At 38.4% G+C, this 21,472-nt stretch overlaps 2 protein-coding genes across 5 annotated transcripts in view; one reads left to right on the forward strand and one right to left on the reverse strand.

Annotated features, from left to right (window-relative positions):
* Positions 1-2,043: 2,043 nt before the first annotated feature.
* Positions 2,044-9,294, reverse strand: LOC120523900 (protein ALP1-like). 4 transcript variants are annotated; one of them, XM_039745603.1, is made up of 3 exons: positions 8,966-9,294; positions 6,836-7,127; positions 2,044-3,686 (listed from the first exon to the last, which is right to left on the reverse strand). In XM_039745603.1, the coding sequence occupies exons 2-3, from the start codon at positions 7,057-7,059 to the stop codon at positions 2,795-2,797; spliced, it is 1,116 nt and encodes a 371-aa protein (XP_039601537.1). In that variant the 5' UTR covers positions 7,060-7,127; positions 8,966-9,294; the 3' UTR covers positions 2,044-2,794. The 4 variants fall into 4 exon arrangements, with proteins under 4 accessions (XP_039601537.1, XP_039601536.1, XP_039601535.1 ...); XM_039745602.1 differs by lacking the exon at positions 8,966-9,294 and adding an exon at positions 8,125-8,205; XM_039745601.1 differs by lacking the exon at positions 8,966-9,294 and adding an exon at positions 8,090-8,128.
* Positions 8,327-21,472, forward strand: part of pdk3b (pyruvate dehydrogenase kinase, isozyme 3b) — a 49,042-nt gene continuing 35,896 nt past the window's right edge. The window contains exon 1 of the mRNA XM_039745599.1: positions 8,327-8,667. Coding sequence (XP_039601533.1) covers positions 8,562-8,667 — 106 coding nt within the window. The 5' untranslated portion in view covers positions 8,327-8,561. The remainder of the gene's footprint in view (positions 8,668-21,472) is intronic.

Raw genomic sequence — 21,472 nt, forward strand, 5'->3', positions numbered from 1 at the left:
TGCATGCGCACGTGTGTGCTGTGAAGTGCGAGTCCCCATCTTGCGCCCCAAAACACGAAGCTGAGTCTCAGTACTTTAACACCAGCTTTATTCAGCTTGAAACAGCAACAGAGCTGTTATTTATTGTAGCGGGATCTTTATAATGTTCCTTGTATCACCCATCGACGGCATGCACTTATAGCATGTCCGCGAACCTTTTGGATACGCTTATACGGCGAACTGCTACAGCGCTGGGAGACTGTGATTGCTTTGGGACACTCTTCCGTGTGTCGTCCCGTTGGGTGGAATCCCACAAGAGTTTAGAAACTCACACCAGCCATGATTCTTTTCAAAGGTAAAGTGCAGGTTAATTTGTTTTATGTATTTTTACTTTATATTTTGTATAAATCATTTTTATATGAATAGTTTTGGGTTGTGGAACAAATCATCTGAGTTTCCATTATTTCTTATGGGGAAATTCACTTTGATATACGAGTGCTTTGGACTGCGAGCACGTTTCCGGAACAAATTATGCTCGCAAACCGAGGTTCCACTGTATACATCCACATAGCAATCATGCTTCCCCAACAAACAGTATTTCATTATAAACACAAGCTAATAAACCTTCAAAGAAAAGACAATATAAGAATTAACCAAGCCTTATACTGGACGTTTTATATTAAATATTTAATCACCTGCGCATATGACACACAGGTTACTACCATACTAGGAAATCCCCATACCTTTGTACCTTATTGTTTCACTGAGACCGTTATAACTTTGATACGTGAAAATCAAACGTCTACACTGAAATTACAAATTTAGGTCCATTTGATAGTAGCTTTATTATTACACTTTTAGAGAATGGTAGATATTCAGATTGCAGAGACAGGCCTGAGGCTGGTCCTTTTGCTGTAGTGTATATAACACAGATACTTATTCATAGGCAGAAAGCGAAATGCCACAGCTACTACTGTCCTGCATTAATTCATAACTTAAGTCACCAGGCTCTCATCTATTCAACTTTCTGCATTAATAACGCCTATTGGTTTTAGGTGGAGTTATATCATAGACTCAGATTTTCTCCCTTTTATTTTCCTCTTCATTTCCATCTAATATTGCATTAAAGGTACAACAGTGTGCATGAACTTTATGAGGCTTTGATGTGGGAGAATTCAAATCGATTTACAGTATAGAGAAAATTAAACTTTTTATATTCTATAGCATTTTATACAAAACCAGTGTTGTATATAGATAGATGATGTACAGAATGCAAGTGGGGAAAAAACACTCTGTGAAATAAAAATTATTGTCCAAGAACAAAATTAAAATAGCTACTTATGTCCAGTGTCAATGTAAATCTGTATGACCCAAAAGGTATAAAGTAGAAGAATAAAAGAAACTTAAATGTTACATGGAATGTAGTTTTCTTGAATACTGGCATCTTAAACATCTCAAATCTTTACTTGTATACTGTACTATATTTTGCACATAAGTCTTTAAAAATAAAGAGGTGTTTAAAATTGCTGAGAGCATAGTACTGAAAATATTTTTGGTGTTCATCTTTATTAGAAAATTGCACTTTAATATTTTAAGGGGTATTTCATATTTTTCTCCAGGTGCAAAAGTTATTTTTCTGTGCTGTAATATTAAAACTAATTTAATTAATGCCACAGTTTCCTTATTTTAATATGCATGCATTGTAATCAATTATACATCAATTTCCTTAATGTGACTAATCCCATATAGCAGGATAATGTAATTCTGTAGTAAAAACTGTATACATAAAAATTGCGTGTGTCATTTAAGAGAGGAGACAATGAAACTTTTTAATCATATACAAAATTTCATTAGCTACTTAACTTAAAATACATCTAATTTTATTTTCAGTTTGAATATATAATATTTGGAGTACTGTATGTGAATTTCCCCTTGGGATTAAGAAAGTATCTATCTATCGATCTATCTATTTAGTAGGCCAATAGTGTTACTAGAAATACTAAATAGCATGTGTGATTGACAGCCCGAGCACAGACAGACAGACACCGGATGTTGAATGCCACATACATTTATTAAACTATTTACAAGTCTATAAAAAGTCCTGCACCATACACCGTGCTCCAGCACCAATCACCCTTCTCTCTGGGCCTCACAATGGTCCTCTTCGGGCCATCTTCTTTCCACTCTCCAAAGCCTTGCCTTTTTCCACCCAACACCAGTTCCCCGACTGTTAGACGGTGGCCCTTTTTATGCTCACCAGGATGGGCTCCAGGTGCTCCTTGGCGAACCTCCTCCAACACTTCCTGGTGTGGCGGAAGTGCCATACGAGCACCCGGAAGCACTCTGGGTGACCCTAGAATTCCTTCCGCCAGCACCTCCTGGTGTGGCGGAAGGGCTGGCTTCCAGGGCTCTAGAATCCAATACACGCCCCCTGGCGGTGGCCACGGGCCCCTATAGGGTTGAGCTTCCCAGCTCGGTTCCCATGACCCCCATAGCAACCAGGGCAGCTGTCTTCTCCCGGTCCCGGGTGGTTATGGCACCCAGCCACCCGTGACACATGTTATAGTCATTTCCAACCTCTTAATCCAATTTTCAGTCATGGAGAACCAGTGCCTATCCCAGCCATAGGAGAGAAAAGTAAAAATGAGCCTAGGATAGACTTCCATTGTTGGGCTGACATTGCAAATAGACCAACATTACGATTTGATACCTACTGGTGAAAAAGACACTGAATACTTAGTAAAGCAACTATGCTTCAGTGATGCCTTAAAGATGTATAAGGTACACTACTGACTAATGTCCCTCTTTGTAGCTCTCACACCATTTTATCCTGCCATGGTAAGCTTCCTTCTGGCGAGCAGAAATATTGGCAGAACATTTTTCTGACGCAAACGGCATCCCAATTTGCTCGATTACTACCCACGTTGTGCACAGACTCTAGACTGCCACCAGTTGTTTCACCTTCATAAAGCCATCCCTCACATTCACTGGGATTTAGTACATAATTATGTAGAATACATGCAGCTGTTATCAGTTGTTCAACCTTTTTGGGATGAAGTTTAATTCTCCTATAAAAGATCCTCCATCTTGAAATAAGAATTCCAAAGGCATTTTCTGCTACATCTGTTGCCCTTAACAAACGGTAGTTGAAAATACGCTTCTCTTTTGAAAGTCTTTGGCCAGGGTACACCCTCATTAAATATGTTTTAAGTGGGAAAGCTGCAGTACCCACAATAGTGAATGGCAACTTATCAACATAACTTAGACCTGGTAAAACATAATCTTCAGGAATGTTTAGAGACTTGTTTTCTAATCCTTTTCCAATTGAAGAGTTTGCATAAAGTCCTTCATCTCCTTTAAATTCAGAAACATTTATCATTCTAAACCGATAATCTGCATCAACTAAAGCCAGCAGAAAAACTGAGGTTTCTTTTTCATAGTGAAAATACTGGCTTCCAATATGTGTGGGAACCTTAATGTGAATGCGTTTTACATCTATTGCCCCAAGGCAGTTGGGAAAATTCCACTTTTGTCCAAAATTCTGGGAAATAGCTTTCCACTCATCCTCACTGGGAAGAGGCATGTGAGATTGTAACATTCTTTTAATAATTGCTTTGCAAGTGTCATCTACGCAAGCTGATACAGTTGAAATGCCAAGTCGATAACTCAGGGCAAGACTGGTAAATGATTCACCTGATCCCAGATACCTAGAAAATAAAAAATAAAAATACTAATCATTGATCTTGTACTAATTTCAGGTCATGTCATTTTCTAACCCTCTTAATTCAAACCAGGGTTGCAGTTTGGGGGCTAAAGCCTATCCCAGCTAGCATAGGGTACAAGGCAAGAACAAACTCTGGACAAGAAGCCAGTCCATTGTAGGGCAAACACACACATACATACATACATACATACATACATACATACATACATACACACTAAGACCAATTTAGTATCTCCAACTCACCTAACATGCATGTCTTTTGACAATGTGAGGAAACCCATGCAGACAAGGGGACAACCAGCAAACTCCAGTAAGAGAGGACCCAGGACACAAACCCAGGTCTCATTACAGCAAGGCAGGCAGCAGTGCTACCACTGTGTCACCATGCTGCTCGAGTACTAATTTAATTTCTTAAATATACAAGTCCAGCGTTAAAAAAAAAAACAACTTTTTAGGAGGCATAACTTTTCCAGGGACCTCTTCACATAATAATAATATTCCTTTTACTTCTCTCTTCTCTTTTGCCTCACATAGGTGAGCTTCATTATCCTCCTCCACTCCTGACTTATGACTCTCATGGGTGAGGCAGAGAGCTCCCTTTTTAAGATAGACCTGGGAATATTACCCATGCCATGATATTGTCTCTAGGAAGCCCTTATGTGTCAGGCAGACCCTCTTCAGGACAGAGGACCCCACTACCTGCCGCCCCCCTTCAGCAGTTCCAAAGGACTCCAAAAGGGCACACCAGAACTACAAATGCTATGCATTGCTGTGGGTGTCCAAATGGGAGCTATGCCAAAGAGATACTGCCAATCCAGTGTACTGGTGAGAAAAAAGATATGGCTCCGAGAGGCAGTTTCCCACTATCCTTCAACAAAATTGGAAAAAGCAATCATTCCAGATGGGATGCTCATCCATCCACAATGACCATCAATAATTATTGGTATACCAATCCATCCTAGTCTTCAGTTATGCACAAAAACACATACATGCATACATACATACATATATATTGTGAGTGATGGCACACTGGTACTGGCATCCCAGATGGAGTTGACCTGAGATCCTTACCTGAAAAGGACACCATTATCATGGAAGGACAGGGGAAGGCAATGTATTTACTAGGTGGCAGCGCCCCTGGGCTACACTACCCCTGCGGATACACATGGGGCATCATGGGAATTGTAGTTCTTTGGGTCATTCTGTTGGGTTCTGTGGGTGCTGCAAGGGGGCACTGAAGGGACTAGACAGTCCTATTTTGTGGGGTTTCAAGCATACCCGGGAGCACTCCCGAGTCAAAATTTCAGGACACCAGAAGTACTCCACGGTTTTGCAGCCTGCTTTCATTTGGAGAGCAAGAGTTGGGAGGAGGAAGAAGAAAAAGCTTACCTGGAGGAGTGGACGAGAGACAGAATGATTACTGAGAGTTTGATTTATATTTTGTGATTCATGGAAACAAGTGTGTGTTTTAGTTTCATACTATAAAACCCTTTGTCCTCATTAGAACTTTTGTCTGAGCCGTTGTGTTGGGTGTTTGGGATGCTGCAACAGCCCCAGTGGTCACAATACGCAAACATACAAACATACATACATACATACATACACACACATATATATACACACACTTACCTAAAGGATTATTAGGAACACCTGTTCAATTTCTCATTAATGCAATTATCTAATCAACTAATCACATGGCAGTTGCTTCTATGCATTTAGGGGTGTGGTCCTAGTCAAGACAATCTCCTGAACTCCAAACTGAATGTCAGAATGGGAAAGAAAGGTGATTTAAGCAATTTTGAGCATGGCATGGTTCTTGGTACCAGACGGGCGGTCTGAGTATTTCACAATCTGCTCAGTTACTGGGATTTTCACGCACAACCATTTCTAGGGTTTACAAAGAATGGTGTGAAAAGGGAAAAACATCCAGTATGTGGCAGTCCTGTGGCGAAAATGCCTTGCTGATGCTAGAGGTCAGAGGAGAATGGGCCGACTGATTCAAACTGATAGAAGAGCAACTTTGACTGAAATAACCACTCGTTACAACCGAGGTATGCAGCAAAGCATTTGTGAAGCCACAACACGCACAACCTTGAGGCGGATGGGCTACAACAGTAGAAGACCCCACCGGGTACCACTCATCTCCACTACAAATAGGAAAAAGAGGCTACAATTTGCACGAGCTCACCAAAATTGGACAGTTGAAGACTGGAAAAATGTTGCCTGGTCTGATGAGTCTCGATTTCTGTTGAGACATTCAAATGGTAGCATCAGAATTTGGCGTAAACAGAATGAGAACATGGATCCATCATGCCTTGTTACCACTGTGCAGGCTGGTGGTGGTGGTGTAATGGTGTGGGGGATGTTTTCTTGGCACACTTTAGGCCCCTTAGTGCCAATTGGGCATCGTTAAATGCCACGGGCTACCTGAGCATTGTTTCTGACCATGTCCATTCCTTCATGACCACCATGTGCCCATCCTCTGATGGCTACATCCAGCAGGATAATGCACCATGTCACAAAGCTCTAATCGTTTCAAATTGGTTTCTTAAACATGACAATGAGTTCACTGTACTAAAATGGCCCCCACAGTCACCAGATCTCAACCCAATAGAGCATCTTTGGGATGTGGTGGAACGGGAGCTTCGTGCCCTGGATGTGCATCCCACAAATCTCCATCAACTGCAAGATGCTATCCTATCAATATGGGCCAACATTTCTAAAGAATGCTTTCAGCACCTTGTTGAATCAATGCCACGTAGAATTTAGGTAGTTCTGAAGGCGAAAGGGGGTCAAACACCGTATTAGTATGGTGTTCCTAATAATCCTTTAGGTGAGTGTGTATATATATATATATATATATATATATATATATATATATATATATACACACACATACACACACACACTTGAGTACATTAAAACTTTTGCACTTGCTTTTTATTTGCTCTCTGTGACAGAGGGTTTGGAAAATGGATGGATAGTCATTTACTTTCTTTAATAAAAAATATCATTAAGTACTGAAACTGCAAAGCTTTAAAATGTTAGCCCCACTTCGGGCACACAGCAGCAGACTGAGCACCACTGTAAATGCCCTTATTATCATAACCCAAGTAAAGATTGTAGAATTACCTGAGTGTGACTGCTAACCTTTGCTTTGGTTCAATAGGAGCTCTGTAATTTGTTGACATCTTTGTAATATCTGGCCCAATTAAACATAGTAGATCTTCCATCTGTTCTGCACTCATGCGAAAATAGGCACGATGACGGTCTCTATCTAAATGTAACTCAGACATCAAGATATAATAGTCTCCTTCCTGTTTTCGCCTTTGGTTCTGTGGATTCACCCATATCATCCTGCGTCGCCGCCGTTTCAAGTAAAGAAGTAGAGCTGCGGTCTTCTTTTTGTCTGCTAGTATGTGCTCTGGTAAAAACAAAATATAGATTTCAAATAAATTCTTCAATAGTTGAGATATTATTTTTGCATTAGAAAAATTACTACTTTTCTTTAACTCACCCATAGAAAATACTTCTTAGTCCCAAAAAACATTTATTTCTGATTTTACATTCAATTAGCAAATCATGTGAAGGGTCCATTTGAGCTCCATTGTCTATTTTCCTAATGTAATGTGTTTTCCTAATTTATTTTTTTGAAATTGGTTCATGCCACGTCTGTTCTCCAAACTTGTCTGTTCGAGTTTAAATTTACCATTATGACTTGTTTGTATAGTGCACCATTCTGAATGTAAAATGCGAAGTCTAGCCACAGTTTTATTGTAATTGAAGAAAAACACTTAATTGTACAGTACCTTGACACCATGATAAAATCCCTTCTGAAATATCATTTGTAAAATAACAAATGTAAATTAGTGTTAAAAAAGAACCTTACAAAACATGACGAAATCCATACTTTATTTCCATAAAAACAGTTAGCATTTAATTACTGTATCCTAATCGGAGGCGAGTAGAACATTACTTTATCCATTAATATGATAAACATCCCAGCTCAAAACTACGTTTTTAAAATTATAGTGTTTTTCCAAAATTGATAAATTTCTATTAAAGATAAACCGACTGGGATGTGAAGATTCCGAGATTAGATTTAAGTACACATGAAGCCGAACCGCTGTATTTGATTTAAAGCGCCCGGAGCTAGCGTCGGGTCCCGAGCAGCACAAACGTATCCTGAAATACTGTGTCAAATCGGTTTTTCATTTTGCTGGGCAGACACTAATCCATTCATCCAATATTTTTTACGCAATTCAGGTTAGAACGTCAGATAAAATACTACAATAATAACGTTATAGAACTTTAAAGAATTCGTAAAGCATGAAGAATTTTCAAATAATAACAATGCAATATGATTACTGTTCAACAAAAGCTAACCATGCAGTCAGGACTTCTTCCACAACAACTTTTACCTAATTCGCCGAACTAATTCGTTCTTGCCTCTTTTTCTTAAAGGTGCAGTCAACCAACGTTCGACTTACACTCCCAAAAACTCTATTGGCTATTGTGAGTATAGACAATAGGATTACCCAATAAAAAAACAGTATTTCCACTTCCTGTATCTATGTCTGCCCGACTAACAAATAACACCAATTAACAGGCAGCGGAGGCGGGCATTTCTTTGAGGTTGGTTGTACCGGCTTGAAGACGTGAGTTATTTTGTTAACGAGATAATTAACGTGCTGGACATTCGTACAGCCAATACGGCTGCTAAGGTTATCTTGTGCAACTTTTTTCCCCCCCTTCCTTTCTTGCTGTAAGAGGTAACCATTGTGAAATGGCCTAGGGTAGTTGCGGTTATTTTTTTCGGTTATTGAAGTTGCCCAGGAAATTACATGCATCGTCCACTATGAAGCTTTTTATACGTTTGCTGAAAAATACAACACCAAAACAAATCGAGTACTACTCTCGTTTTTCCCCTTCGCCTTTGTCCATAAAGCAGTTTTTGGATTTTGGTAAGTACACGATTCTCTGTGTACACGTATCTATATGTGTGCTCATTTTGGTTGACGTTTGGCCAAGTTCTTCGTATTTGTATTTCTTATGCAGTCTTGTTTATCAGTTAATGTGTCAGTTGTCAAGTCTATAGAAGAAATGACCATACGTTACGTATCATGATGAAATTTTGAAGAAATGACCATACGTTACGTATCATGATGAAATGTTTCATTCTGTTACCTTTGTTTTGAATGTTTCAACCAATGCAGCATAAAAATGTTAAGTGTTTAGGTATGCATTATACGTTATAGTTACCTGTGGCTGTTTTGACAAGCAGTTTGACATCTTTGTGTTGGTGAATTGCTTGTTTACTTCCACAGCAATTGTACGTCCTAGCCTGTTGTGGCCCGCGTTTGATGAGGGTTATTCTGGTTGGCTTTCGTCTTCTTATTTAGGTTTTGCATATTTTCGCAGCGCCATGTTAACTTTACAGGGCAGATTTTAGTATTTCATTGTCAGGTACTGTACATGAAATAATATGAAAGTAATCTATTCCACCTATAACATATTAAGCGCGCAGTTTCCTTTTTAATAAATATGAACATTTCATTGATTCCTTGAAACGTTAAGGACTGCCGATAGTTTTTTTCCACTTCAGTTTTATGCTGGTGCAAGTGCAAATACGGCAGTTTGAAAACAGAAAGCCTTACAGAACGATTAGCAAATAGCAATAAGGTTAATAATGAGTACTTAAAGAAAGATGTATTGAATAAATAAGGCTTTTAAAGGTTCAAATTTGACCATTTAATTTGGGCTTTGTGTCGCTAAGAACCCCCATAGTAATTGAAGACGTGTGATGATTTCCTCCGCACAGTAAGGTTGTTAGAAAACTTGCATAACTTAAGTATTGTGTTAATATCCCTTAGTTATCATTACTTTTCCAAAACTTATGTTTTTGCAAAGCTCTGTCAGATTTTTTTCATGTTTGTAAACAGCCATACACTGGGTTTGACTTCTCTTTGTAATCCTACCTGTTTTCATATTAAGCTATTATAATATTATATATCTCTCTGGAAATACAGGGTGTTTCAAGCTTGAAAGTGTTACTCACACTGTACAATGCAAATTGTAGTTACATTTTTATTTTTAAAGGTGAATAAGCAGAACATGCTGGCACTTGATTATTATCAATGTAATAGTACCACTTTTTAATATGTGGAAGTGTATCAGTGTTAATTATGGGTGTTAGTGAGCACATGAAAGACTGAATGGTTAATTTTTAGATAAATGATCTGAAACTCATTGGCAAATATGATTAATTAATCCTTAATCACCTTCCGTTTTCTTAAGAAATAAACTGATTGAAAAAGCCTGAAGGAAATCTGTTCATATCTGGCGTCATTTTTTTTTCTTCTTTAAAAAGGACTACAGCTGAGATGTGTGGAACAGCAGAGCAAATGTTGCAGTTTCCTGCAATTAAAGAAGAGGCCTATATGGGTCGCTTCAGCACTGTGGAGAGTGCTGTATTCCTATTCGCAGTTCCTTCCTCTCAAACCATATTCAGTTCTGTATGTGCCCAGAGAGGGAGAGGCGTGACATTTATAGGACACTTTTGGCCTACAAGAAATTTAAGCCTCCTAAACAACAAAGCTCTCAAAGGATTAAGCCATTTCATGTGAATGTGCCGTTCTGAAGGTCAACATGGGGGGGATAAAAGGACACAACTATGATGAAAGAAGTGTGAAAAGTGTGTACCTTTTCCCAGGCTTGAATGGCTCACTGTTGATTATTGTGCAGTTGTAGTATCTGAACAACCTAAAAGTAAATTGCCAATGTTAATTTAGTTTTCAATTATGAAAAGTGATATAAACATTACATAGCATTCTTTTCAAGCAAATAGTTTTATACTCCTTTAGTACTTTTTTGTAGTAGCCTGAAAACAGGCCAGTAATGTATGTGTAATTCACATGATAGTATTTTTGGAGTTTACTCATCATGAGCCTTACTTCTGAAACAAGTTTTCGGTAACTTTTAAAGGCATGATTTCTTGAAAGATTGTTATGGTCTTTGAAATTACTTGAAGCATATATATATTATACACATCTGCTTTCCTTGTTGAGAAGACTTTGTAATAAATGATATTCAAACAATTTTTAAAGTTTCTTCACCTGCTCTGTGTTTTTCCTGAAATTTGTTCTTCTGCAGTGCTCACAGGAATTATAATTAAAGAAACCTTTGAAGCCATGGTTTTAAATCCTTAAAATTAATTTAATTGTAATGCTTTGCCCTATTATATATTAAGAATGTAACCTATCAGATGGACCTTTTTTTCATTTAAGGCAAGATCTACAAGACAATTGGGTTATTGGCCACTGCCAATTACAGAACAAATCTTATTTGCCTTGAAAAAGAAAATGTGATTAAGTTCCATAAGTGGTTAGGAGATGCCAAAGGGTGAAGTGCTGTTCAAGCAAATGCCACTGCTGTACTTTAACAATGTACTGTACTTGCGGACTTTGATTTCCAACTGATTGTAGTAAAGGTTTCTGTGTCAAAACATGATTAGAAATGTAGTATACAGTGTAATCAGAAAGATTATTTGGAGACATTTTAAGTGCAATCTCATTTAAGCATTTTAGACTTTAAACTTTGCAATGAATTCAAGTCGATACTTGGCTCTAAAAGTAGCATTTATAATTAATCAGACATGCATTCAGTTATTCATAAAGAAAAACAGTAAATTTGTTAACTATTGAAACAGTTGTAGTTCCCACATGAATATCTATACACTTCCCTTGGCATTATGACTTTTTCCTTTTGATCAAATATAAACCTTTCTGTATTTGAGTGATCATTTCTGATGTTTGCCATCATGTTGTTCCTGTTACATTGTCAAAATTATTTTTGAATATGTATATTTTCCTGGATATCAAACTAAGCTAGGCCTGGACAATATTGAACATATCAATATTGTGATTATTTTGGAAAACAAAATCTGAAATATCTCCACATGTTCTCAGAGCACCTTATAGATTAAAGACTAGCACCATAAATACCATACACCTAGTAAGCTGTTTTTTTACGCTAAATGTAACCATTTTAGCCATGCCTCAACGGAATTTTTAAACCATATTTATTTTATGTAACCTTAACTTTGAATTATGTGTTTCATTGTATTTATTTTATTCAAAACTTTGCCTGACTTTGCTGACTTTATGATCTGTCAGTCAGTAAACACTGAACTCTCTCTCTCTCTCTCTCCCACCACCTCTTTTGATAAAGCTTTAAATTCATTACCTCTCACATCACAGATCATAATTGCATATATTTTTTATGATTAATATTTGTATATACTGTACTTGCATTTTTTGTCTTTGGTCAGAGAATCAAAGAATAGAGCACTGAGGATGACAGTATATCTTATCCTTTTCTTGCCTATTTTCTAAACATAAATCAATTTTTTCAGTCTGTTGACATGTATTTGTATGAGTGATAAAAAACAAATAATGAAACAAAACTACTGCAAATGATGAATAAAATATCTTGACAGTGCTTCTGACAGCTCAAGTTAAAACAGTTTTGAAAAAGATATCAAATTATTTACTTATAGTAAAATAGTTTGCATTAGTCTACAAAGGTATATGAAGAAATTGCCTCATACCATGTTTAAATATGTGAATGAATGCTTGCTAGAAAAGTGAGCTCAATAAATCCTGCTAAGAAAAGTGACCAGTGATGCAGTTGTACCCCATAACTGATGTACAAAATTAAAGGTTGCCCTTTTTATTCCTGCTTGTAATGTTTCAGTAGCAGAGAGTGCATGAAATCAAGGGATGAGGGCTTACATGCTTTGTGGCTATCTTGCTTCTGCTCTGATTTGAAATACTGGCTAGTGCAGTTATTTGGCACTGACAAAGTACAAGTATTTTCTGGGCGCAAGTCAGGTAGGCAGGAATGTGTTCTGAAATATAGTAGTAACTGCAGTTCTTGCACCCTTGCCCCCTGATGCTTGCCTGCTTCTTTGCTATGCATCGGAACAGCAAACATTTCATTAAACTTTGCTTAACAGGGACCTGTTTCGCAAGGGATGCAGGAGACCAAATTCCAGGTATTGCTTTTGCATGTGCATTAACATGTTTTATATTTAGATGTTGTACTGCTTGAACTGTTGCCCTGGGAAAACCCAAGCCATTTGCAAACAGCAACTGTAACCCTACTTGTTCTAAACCCTTCCTCTAACTGTACTCCCTCGTGTTTGTTTAGTGCTCACAACTTCCTGGCTACATAGGTGAAACTGATGTAGAGATGCTTAGAGCGATGGAAATTGTGTGGATTTTATTTATTGTTCAGAGGAAGCTGTGGAAAATGAAGGTGCTGAAAATCACAATATTGGCTTTTGCATACTGATTTTTTTTTTTTCTGAAACATCAAATCGAAAATTTAATATATTGTCCAGCCCTAAACTAAACTAGGAGAATCAGTATCTGCTAATTTTATTTAAGTTAATACATCTAAGTAAATTATGCAGTACCAAAGCAAATTCATGTATGTAAAACTAATTTTTTACAGCTACAGTAATTTGTTTGCTGCCCAGATTGTAGACTTCAGTGCTATTTTCAGTTGAGAAAGCATTCCGTTTTTTCTCTAGGCCCTCAAAGATGAAACCGTGCTCATATTATCCAACATTCAAATGACCATTGAAAAGCCTTCCCTTATGTGGGGCTATTATAAGCAAGTATGTGCATTTAAAGTGACTGTTCAATTATTAGTAGCCCATATAAAGGTTTGAATGATGTTAATGTATGGTCCAGTATACTTTGTGCCGTGTTTTTCTTTGAATTTTCATTAATATGCTTTTAATTGAAATGTTCCTGATATTTTATTAAATGTGTTAAAGAAATAAAAGGGTTAGTTTTAAATGAAAACAAGAAAATGTCTCATTCTTGAGCTAATTTGTTTTTTTCATTCTGTGAACTAAGTGATAATTTATTTTTATTTGAAGCCAGTATTTTTTTATGTATGTTAGTTAGGACAGAACCAGTAAGGAGTTCTGAGTGAATCTGGCCGTTTTTTAAATTTTAATGTTGACTTTCTTCCATATGATTAGCCAGTCACTATAGTTATCTATTTCTGTAATTTGTTAAAGTTGTCGAAACAATGTACGTATTTAACTTCTTTTAAATGTCTCGTTTACCACTGGCAAGATACTTTTTAAATTTTTATTATTTTTGGAATTGTAAAAGCTCCAAACTAAAAAGAAAATTCATTATTTATTTTTCAGAATGGTGGTACCATGTCACAACTGAGTCCATTCCTATGGACATTTGTAACCCAGTTTTGTTTGTGTGCAAGTCAGAACTGGAACTGAAAATGTCTATTTACAGAAAATCGGCAATGATTCATAATGCTTAAGTGCTTATTTTACAGAGTGATGTTTCAAATTCATTAAAAAAATGTCAGTGAAGCAATATTTCTGTACTTTAAATCCTAATATACTAAATGTAAACTAAAGGTTTGTGCAGTGTGCTGTCCCAGAAATCCACCACTAACTGACAATTACAAAACACATGGTGTCTTTGCTGAGGAATTTAGATCAGAGTGTTACAGTACCCAGTTCCCTTTGCAGTAGTTGTACTCAATGAGATGGCATAGAGTAAGGTGCATACTTTGGGTTCTAGAAATTACAGCCAGTGGACTCCACTACTTAGTTTAATGGATAGCTGCTGATCTATCTGCTTACATGTGACTGAGCTTGTCAACATCATTGTGTACGCCACTGGTTACATTTGATTGCACAGTCACCGTTTTCACTGTGTGCTTTTGTGCAAAAGTACATACTGTATTGTACTATGGCTTGTCATTAGTTACGGCTCCATTGTATTTAGCAATGTCAAAGATAATTTGTTTTGTTGATAACATATAAAAATGACGTAGCTTGATGAGAATGAATTAAAATTAATTTGAAGCAAACTTTATTGCGGTTTCTTTGCAATTGCCATGAGTTGAGACTGTCATAATACGAGACCTGCCTGCGTACAACACCTTTCAGTAGTGTTTACCAGCTATAGTTGTTCTGCATGTATTGAATGGCTGAAGCTGGACAGTGAAATCAGTGATGAGAAAGCATTGTAGCTGACAGTGCTACCTTAACTACTAGTCCACACTCCCTACGGCAACGTTTGGTTTTTAATTCTATTACATACTACTTTGACAACTTTTTGGAGTTTATTGTGGTTCAGGTGAAAATAAAATTGAACTGCAATCAAATATAACAAAGCACTTAATTCTGATCTGCAGTGATAATGTCCTGTCAAATGTGCATAATGTTTTACTTTAAAACTGAAGCTAACATAAAGCATTTTAGCTACTGCCTCTCTGTGCCTTTTCTTCCTTCAGTACTTTCCATTTCTTTCAAAATAAATCTGGCACATAAGCAAAATGGTAAGGCCATGCAGTAAGCATCATGGAATTTGTAAATGACAATTCTAGGTGGTTAGAGGGTCTTTCAGGTATTAGCTGTGACATAATCATAATATATAAAGTTGTTTATGCCGTTATGCACATTAATTTGTGGTCAGTTTGTGTAGCTGTTTAAAAATAGACTGCTGATCATGTCAACTTGGCAGCATTCTCTGTTTAGTTTAGCTGCCGTACTGTATTAAGTAGTAACTTTACACTTCTTGTGGGTGTGAAGAGCAATGTCCAATCAGTGTTTTATTTCTATAAGTTCGTAGTGTTTTGCAGTCTATTTGAGAAAGTGTTTGTGTCTGATTGATATTTCCTAACAGTAAGTGCCACCCTTCATATTTTAATGAAATCAGTTGTCTCCCTTGCAGTTTTTAATAAGAATGCTTTGTGAGTTTTATTACAAATTAGAACTTATGTACAGCATCAATATGAAGGGCACTCTACCAAAGCATCATTCATTGTTTTTCCTTCTTTCCATCCATCCATCCATCCTCTTCCGCTTATCCAAGGTCGGGTCGCGGGGGTAGCAGCTTAAGTAGAGAAGCCCAGACTTCCCTCTCCCCGGCCACTTCTTCCAGCTCTTCCGGGAGAATCCCAAAGGGTTCCCAGACCAGCCGGGAGACATAGTCCCTTCCAGTGTGTCCTGGGTCTTCCCCGGGGCCTCCTCCCGGTTGGACGTGCCCGGAACACCTCACCAGGGAGGCGTCCAGGAGGCATCCTGATCAGATGCCCGAGCCACCTCATCTGACTCCTCTCGATATGGAGGAGCAGCGGCTCTACTCGGAGCCCCTCCCAGATGACTGAGCTCCTCACCCTATCCTTAAGGGAAAGCCCAGACACCCTGCGAAGGAAACTCATTTCAGCTGCTTGTATTCGCAATCTCGTTCTTTCGGTCACTACCCATAGCTCATGACCATAGGTGAGGGTAGGAACGTAGATCGACCTGTAAATTGAGAGCTTTGCCTTACGGCTCAGCTCTTTTTTCACCACGACAGACCGATGCAGAGCCCGCATCACTCCGGATGCCGCACCGATTCGCCTGTCAATCTCACGATCCATTCTTCCCTCACTCGTGAACACTCGTTTTTCCTTCTTTCACTTCTCCAATACCCTGCACTGATACTTAATAATAGTTATCTGGTGCTTAAGTAAAATTTTCAATGAATAATACATGTTTTATAAATATGGCAGTGTCATCTCTGATATGGATTATTGTCAAGACTTGTATATTGTACTTGCTGTTTATCCAGGGAGTCTCAGTTTGTGATTTTTCTGGTGTCTGTACCTTTATCTTGAAATTGTTTTATATAGTATACTCTAAAATTGTTGTGTCAAAAGATATAATTTTACATTGTAAGGCTATAAACCAGAAACAAACACTGAACTTTTGAAGAGTTATATAATGCATATATGGTTCCAAATACTGTTAAACTGGAATGCGTTCATGGTCAAGGAAGTGGCTTTAGGTGTTTTTTTTTTTTTGGGTGTGCATCATACAGCATTGTAAAACAGTTACTGTATGTTTCAGAAAAATCTCTGAATGGATGTGAAGGAAGTCATGGCAAAAAATATAATAATCTTATATATAATACACTACTGTGGCTGTCCATTTGTCTGTCCAGGATTTTAAATCACCTGTAGCTCACAAACCGTTTGAACTGTTGACCTGAAATTTGGTACACCTACACTAAGTGATGTCTACTGTCCACTTTCAGGTGATTGACCACCAAGGTTATTCCTCTTTTTATTTTTTTATTTTATTGTAGAATCAACTCTCGTCACCGCTCTCATCCCTACCACCTTCACTGTCACTTCTACTACATCTTCATATCTTAAATCATTCTTGAGGCAGATTGAACACTTAAGTGACAGTGTAAGTGAAAAATTAAGGAAAACGTACTAAGTAATTGCAACACAAACACTGACTTAATCAGTTTCAACACGAAAAGATGCCGACGAAAGACGAGAAGAAGCAGGCCGCTACGGTGGAGAAAAAAAAGAGCTGCTCAGGAAGCAGCAAGCGCATCAACCTCTGAGCAATCGAGAGTATGAAAACTATGAATGCTCAAGTCAAGTGTATTCACTGCATATTTTCATGCAGTGCGCCATTACCACAATGTATACTCGTTGCCATAAATTTCACAAAAGGTGAATGTGCATGTAAATACTCAAACAATATCTAAATACCGCAGAAACTGTATTCAGTCTCTTCGTCAATTCTGATTTGAGCTTCGAGACTTGGTAGTATAAACATGGCTCCTGTTTCTTATTTAGAAGCCAACCTTTGCTGCCAAAGCAATTATTGCCCAAACAACACTTTTATGGTTCATTTAATTGTCATTTGCTTATTGTAGTGTTATGCAGCTTAATGCTGTTTTTAATTAATTCTTTTCTTAACTAGCTACCAATCAACAATTCATTCTGTGTCTTGGCTAAATTGTGTGTGTGTGTGTTCATGGAGTATCTGCTTTATTAAAGTATTTGGGGGGGAAAAAAATGGAAGAGACTTAAAAAAAAAGTAAGGCTACAGATTATTTGTATGATATCTTGGGAAAGAAATTTGTTTCCTTTTTTTTTTTTAACCTTATATGTATATGTTCACTGCAGCAGGGGAAATGAAAATGTTGTAACCAAATATGGTGAATTGTCAGAAGAGCATACTTTCTTATGTCAAGGCAGCCTAGCATAACAACAAAAACCCTAATATTTAGACAACTTTTACATCATATTAGCTTGTAATGTTTTATCTAAGATCTAAATATATAAAATCGGAACTTAAGGACATTTGTGAATAATAAACTACATTTATTTTTGTAAGTGCTATACATTGCTGGTGAATTATTAAAGGAAGCCAAAATTAACACCAGTTTATTCATACTCTGAAACAATTTTTTTCCGTTTGTGGCCAGTAAAGAGAATGAATGCATCATGGCAGTGTTGAGCAGCAACAACCTTTAGTGTTTTTCAGTCCATGAATGGGAATGGTCACATAATTACTCATTCAGCAGCAGTTTTCAAAGAATTAGTTCTCAGTTGTCGCCCTCCGTTAACTTATTTAAAAAAATATATCCTCAGAGTCACTAAGGTTTGTTGCTGAGTCACTAGGTTTTAAGCAGTGACAGGGAAACCTAAAAGACACAACATGGTTGAAAAATACCTGATAGGCCCTAAAGCTATTAAATAAAAGAATAGGTACATTTTGTATCAAAAAGCCAAGGCACAAAAAAAAGTGTGGTGTATTAGATATTCAGGTTATCAGCTGCTAGCACTGCAAGCGCGAGCATCTTAGCAGCTCCATCTCATCGTACTGCTGGAGATGCTCCGCGACAGATGGAGAGAGTGAAGCAGGAGCAAGAATAAAAGCTAGGCAGAAAGGATTTAGAACTAATCTGCTATCCATTGTAATGGGAAATTTGATTTCTCTCAAGTAAGTCTGAACTTTCCACTCAGATGCAGTCACTATGCATACAGGCATTGGGGCATTTTGTGTTGGAGTTGTTGTTGTGTTGAAGTTGGCTGAAACCTAATACACCTGATGCTATTTTAATGCTGGATGGGTTGCATCATGTTTGAGCAGAGACCTGGTATGGGGAATGAAGGCAGTAGGATGCCTGGTTGTCTATATGAATGAAGAATGGTGTAAATGGAAGAAGTTAAAACAATTAAAACTAATATTTGTAATCCAGTCATTGAAATACTGGCTTTTAGAATTTGTCCATGTTGTCTACTGAGGAAGAAAAATTACATCATCCTTATTAATGTTTATTCCTCTCTGTGAATGGGGTTACAGCAATAGAAACAATTTACTCTTTTATTTTTTTCCCCCAACACTCTGATGATGAATCATTGAACTTGCAGTTGTATGTGGTGACTTCAGCCATGTGACTTTAGAAGAAATGATGATGAACTTCCATTAGTATGTGTTGTGTTCCACTTGAGGGAAAAAGAAGCTGTACCTGCTGTATTCAGATATTAAAATGTCTTTAAATGTAAACCTATGGCACCTTTGGGGAGATCTGACCACAATCTGATCCATCGTATCTTCAGCTATAGGCATGTTATTAGATGACAACCTGTCACCATCAAGATAGTGAAGCTGAAATGGCTGTGAGTGACTATGTCCTAGAGACAGGCTGGGAAATGATGAAGAAGTCAAATTTGAATGATATTGAGTAACACTGTCACTGCATTACAGACTGTATTAATTTTTTGTGTGAAAAGTATTGTATCCACAAAAAGAATGCACAGCTTTCCAAACAGCAAGTCCTGCATTACTAAGGAGCTCCTGAATGAGAAGAAGAAACATTCGGTTCTGGTGACAAAGTGCCTCTAAATGGTATACAACGAGTGCTGAAGAAAAAGCAGAATGATTGGAAGAAAGCTTACAAAGCTTTCACTCGGAATAATACAAAGCTTGTTAGGATGTGGCCACTTTAGATCCTAGCCAGCCAAACAAAATGGCATAAGAAACAAAAAAAAAGTCAAAAATTCAGCTAGATGCAGCACTTAATGTGTGATTTTTAGTTAATATACAGTGTCATGCAAAAGTATGAAAACCGGTACATGCATACCCCAAAATAATTGAGGCTGTTTTTGCAGCAAAAGAATTATTGACAAAGTATTAATGTGCAGGTCTTCAATACTTATGCAAACAGTAACTTTTGAGTTTTGCTTCTTCAGTGAAGTATCTACAGAAAATGGTTTTTAAATTTAGAACTGTAGTATGACCGAATAAGAGTTCACATTTAAAATACTGAATGGATAAATGTGTTTACAGATCATTTTTATCATGTACAAAATTTAGAATTAGGATGTCTTTCAAGGGGATTGATTACTTTTGCACACCACTGTATAATAAATCCTTTGAAATAGTGCTGAGATCAATAGAGCAATTTGCAAAACACACCCTTAACAAAACAGTGTTCAGAATAATGGGAGAATCAGCATGACTTACAAATTACTGGTGGTGTTAGTTGAGGTAATAAAGTTCTGCATAGTAAGTGTCAAATGATTTGATGTATTAGATGAGGTGATAAAATTAGAAAAGTATAAAAACCGATGAATTAATTGGTCACTCCACATGTGTGCATAACTCTTTCCAAGTAAATGTTCTGCTTACTCATCTGGACCCTGTGTCTTTTTTTTTTTTCCCCCCTAGACACTGAGTCCTTCCCATGGGCTCACCACCTATGGAAAGGGCCAAGGAGGTTGGGTGCAGTGTGAGTTGGGTGGTGGCCGAAGGTGGGGACCTTGGCGGTCTGATCCTCGGCTACAGAAACTGGCTCTTGGGACGTGGAATGTCACCTCTCTGAAGGGGAAGGAGCCTGAGCTAGTGTGCGAGGTCGAGTGGTTCCAGCTAGATATAGTCGGAATCACCTCGACGCACAGCTTGGACTCTGGAACCAATCTCCTTGAGAGGTGCTGGACTCTCTATCACTCTGGAGTTGCCCCCAGTGAGAGGCGCCGAGCAGGTGTGGATATACTTTCTTCCCCCCGACTTGCATTGGGGTTTACCCCGGTGGACAAGAGGGTGGCCTCCCTCCGCCTTCGGGTGGGGGGAACGGTTCCTGACTGTTGTTTGTGCGTATGCGCCGAACAGCAGTTTGGAGTATCCACCCTTTTTGGAGTCTCTGGAGGGGGTGCTAGACAGCATACCTTCTGGGGACTCCCTCGTTCTGCTGGGAGACTTCAATGCTCACGTGGGCAATGACAGTGAGACCTGGAAGGGCGTGATTGGGAGGAATGGCCCTCCCGATCTGAACCTGAGCGGTGTTTTGTTACTGGACTTCTGTGCTCGTCACGGATTGTCCATAATGAACACCATGTTCAATCATAGGGTTGTTCATATGTGCACTTGGCACCAGGACACCCAAGGTCTCAGTTCGATGATCGACTTTGTGGTCGTGTCATTGGACTTGCAGCCACATGTCTTGGACACTCGGGTGAAGATAGGGCGGAGCTGTCAACTGATCACCACCTGGTGGTGAGTTGGCTTCGATGGTGGGGGAAAATGCCGGTCAGGCCTGGTAGGCCCAAACGTGTTGTGAGGGTCTGCTGGAACGGCTGGCAGAGTCCCCTGTCCGAAGTAGCTTCAACTCTCACATTCGGCAGAACTTCAACCACATGCCGAGGGAGGTGGGGGAGATCGAGTCCGAATGAGCCATGTTCCGTGCCTCTATTGTTGAGGCGGCTGACCGGTGCTGTGGCTGTAATGTGTGCCTGTCGTGGTGGCAATCCCAGAACCTTTTGGTGGACACCGGCGGTGAGGGATGCCATCAAGCTGAAGAAGGAGTCCTATAGGACCTTTTTGTCCTGTGGGTCTCTGGAGGCAGCTAATAGGTACCGGCAGGCCAA

The sequence above is a fragment of the Polypterus senegalus genome, chromosome 2 (genome assembly GCF_016835505.1).
Source record: "Polypterus senegalus isolate Bchr_013 chromosome 2, ASM1683550v1, whole genome shotgun sequence".
Taxonomy (NCBI): domain Eukaryota; kingdom Metazoa; phylum Chordata; class Cladistia; order Polypteriformes; family Polypteridae; genus Polypterus; species Polypterus senegalus.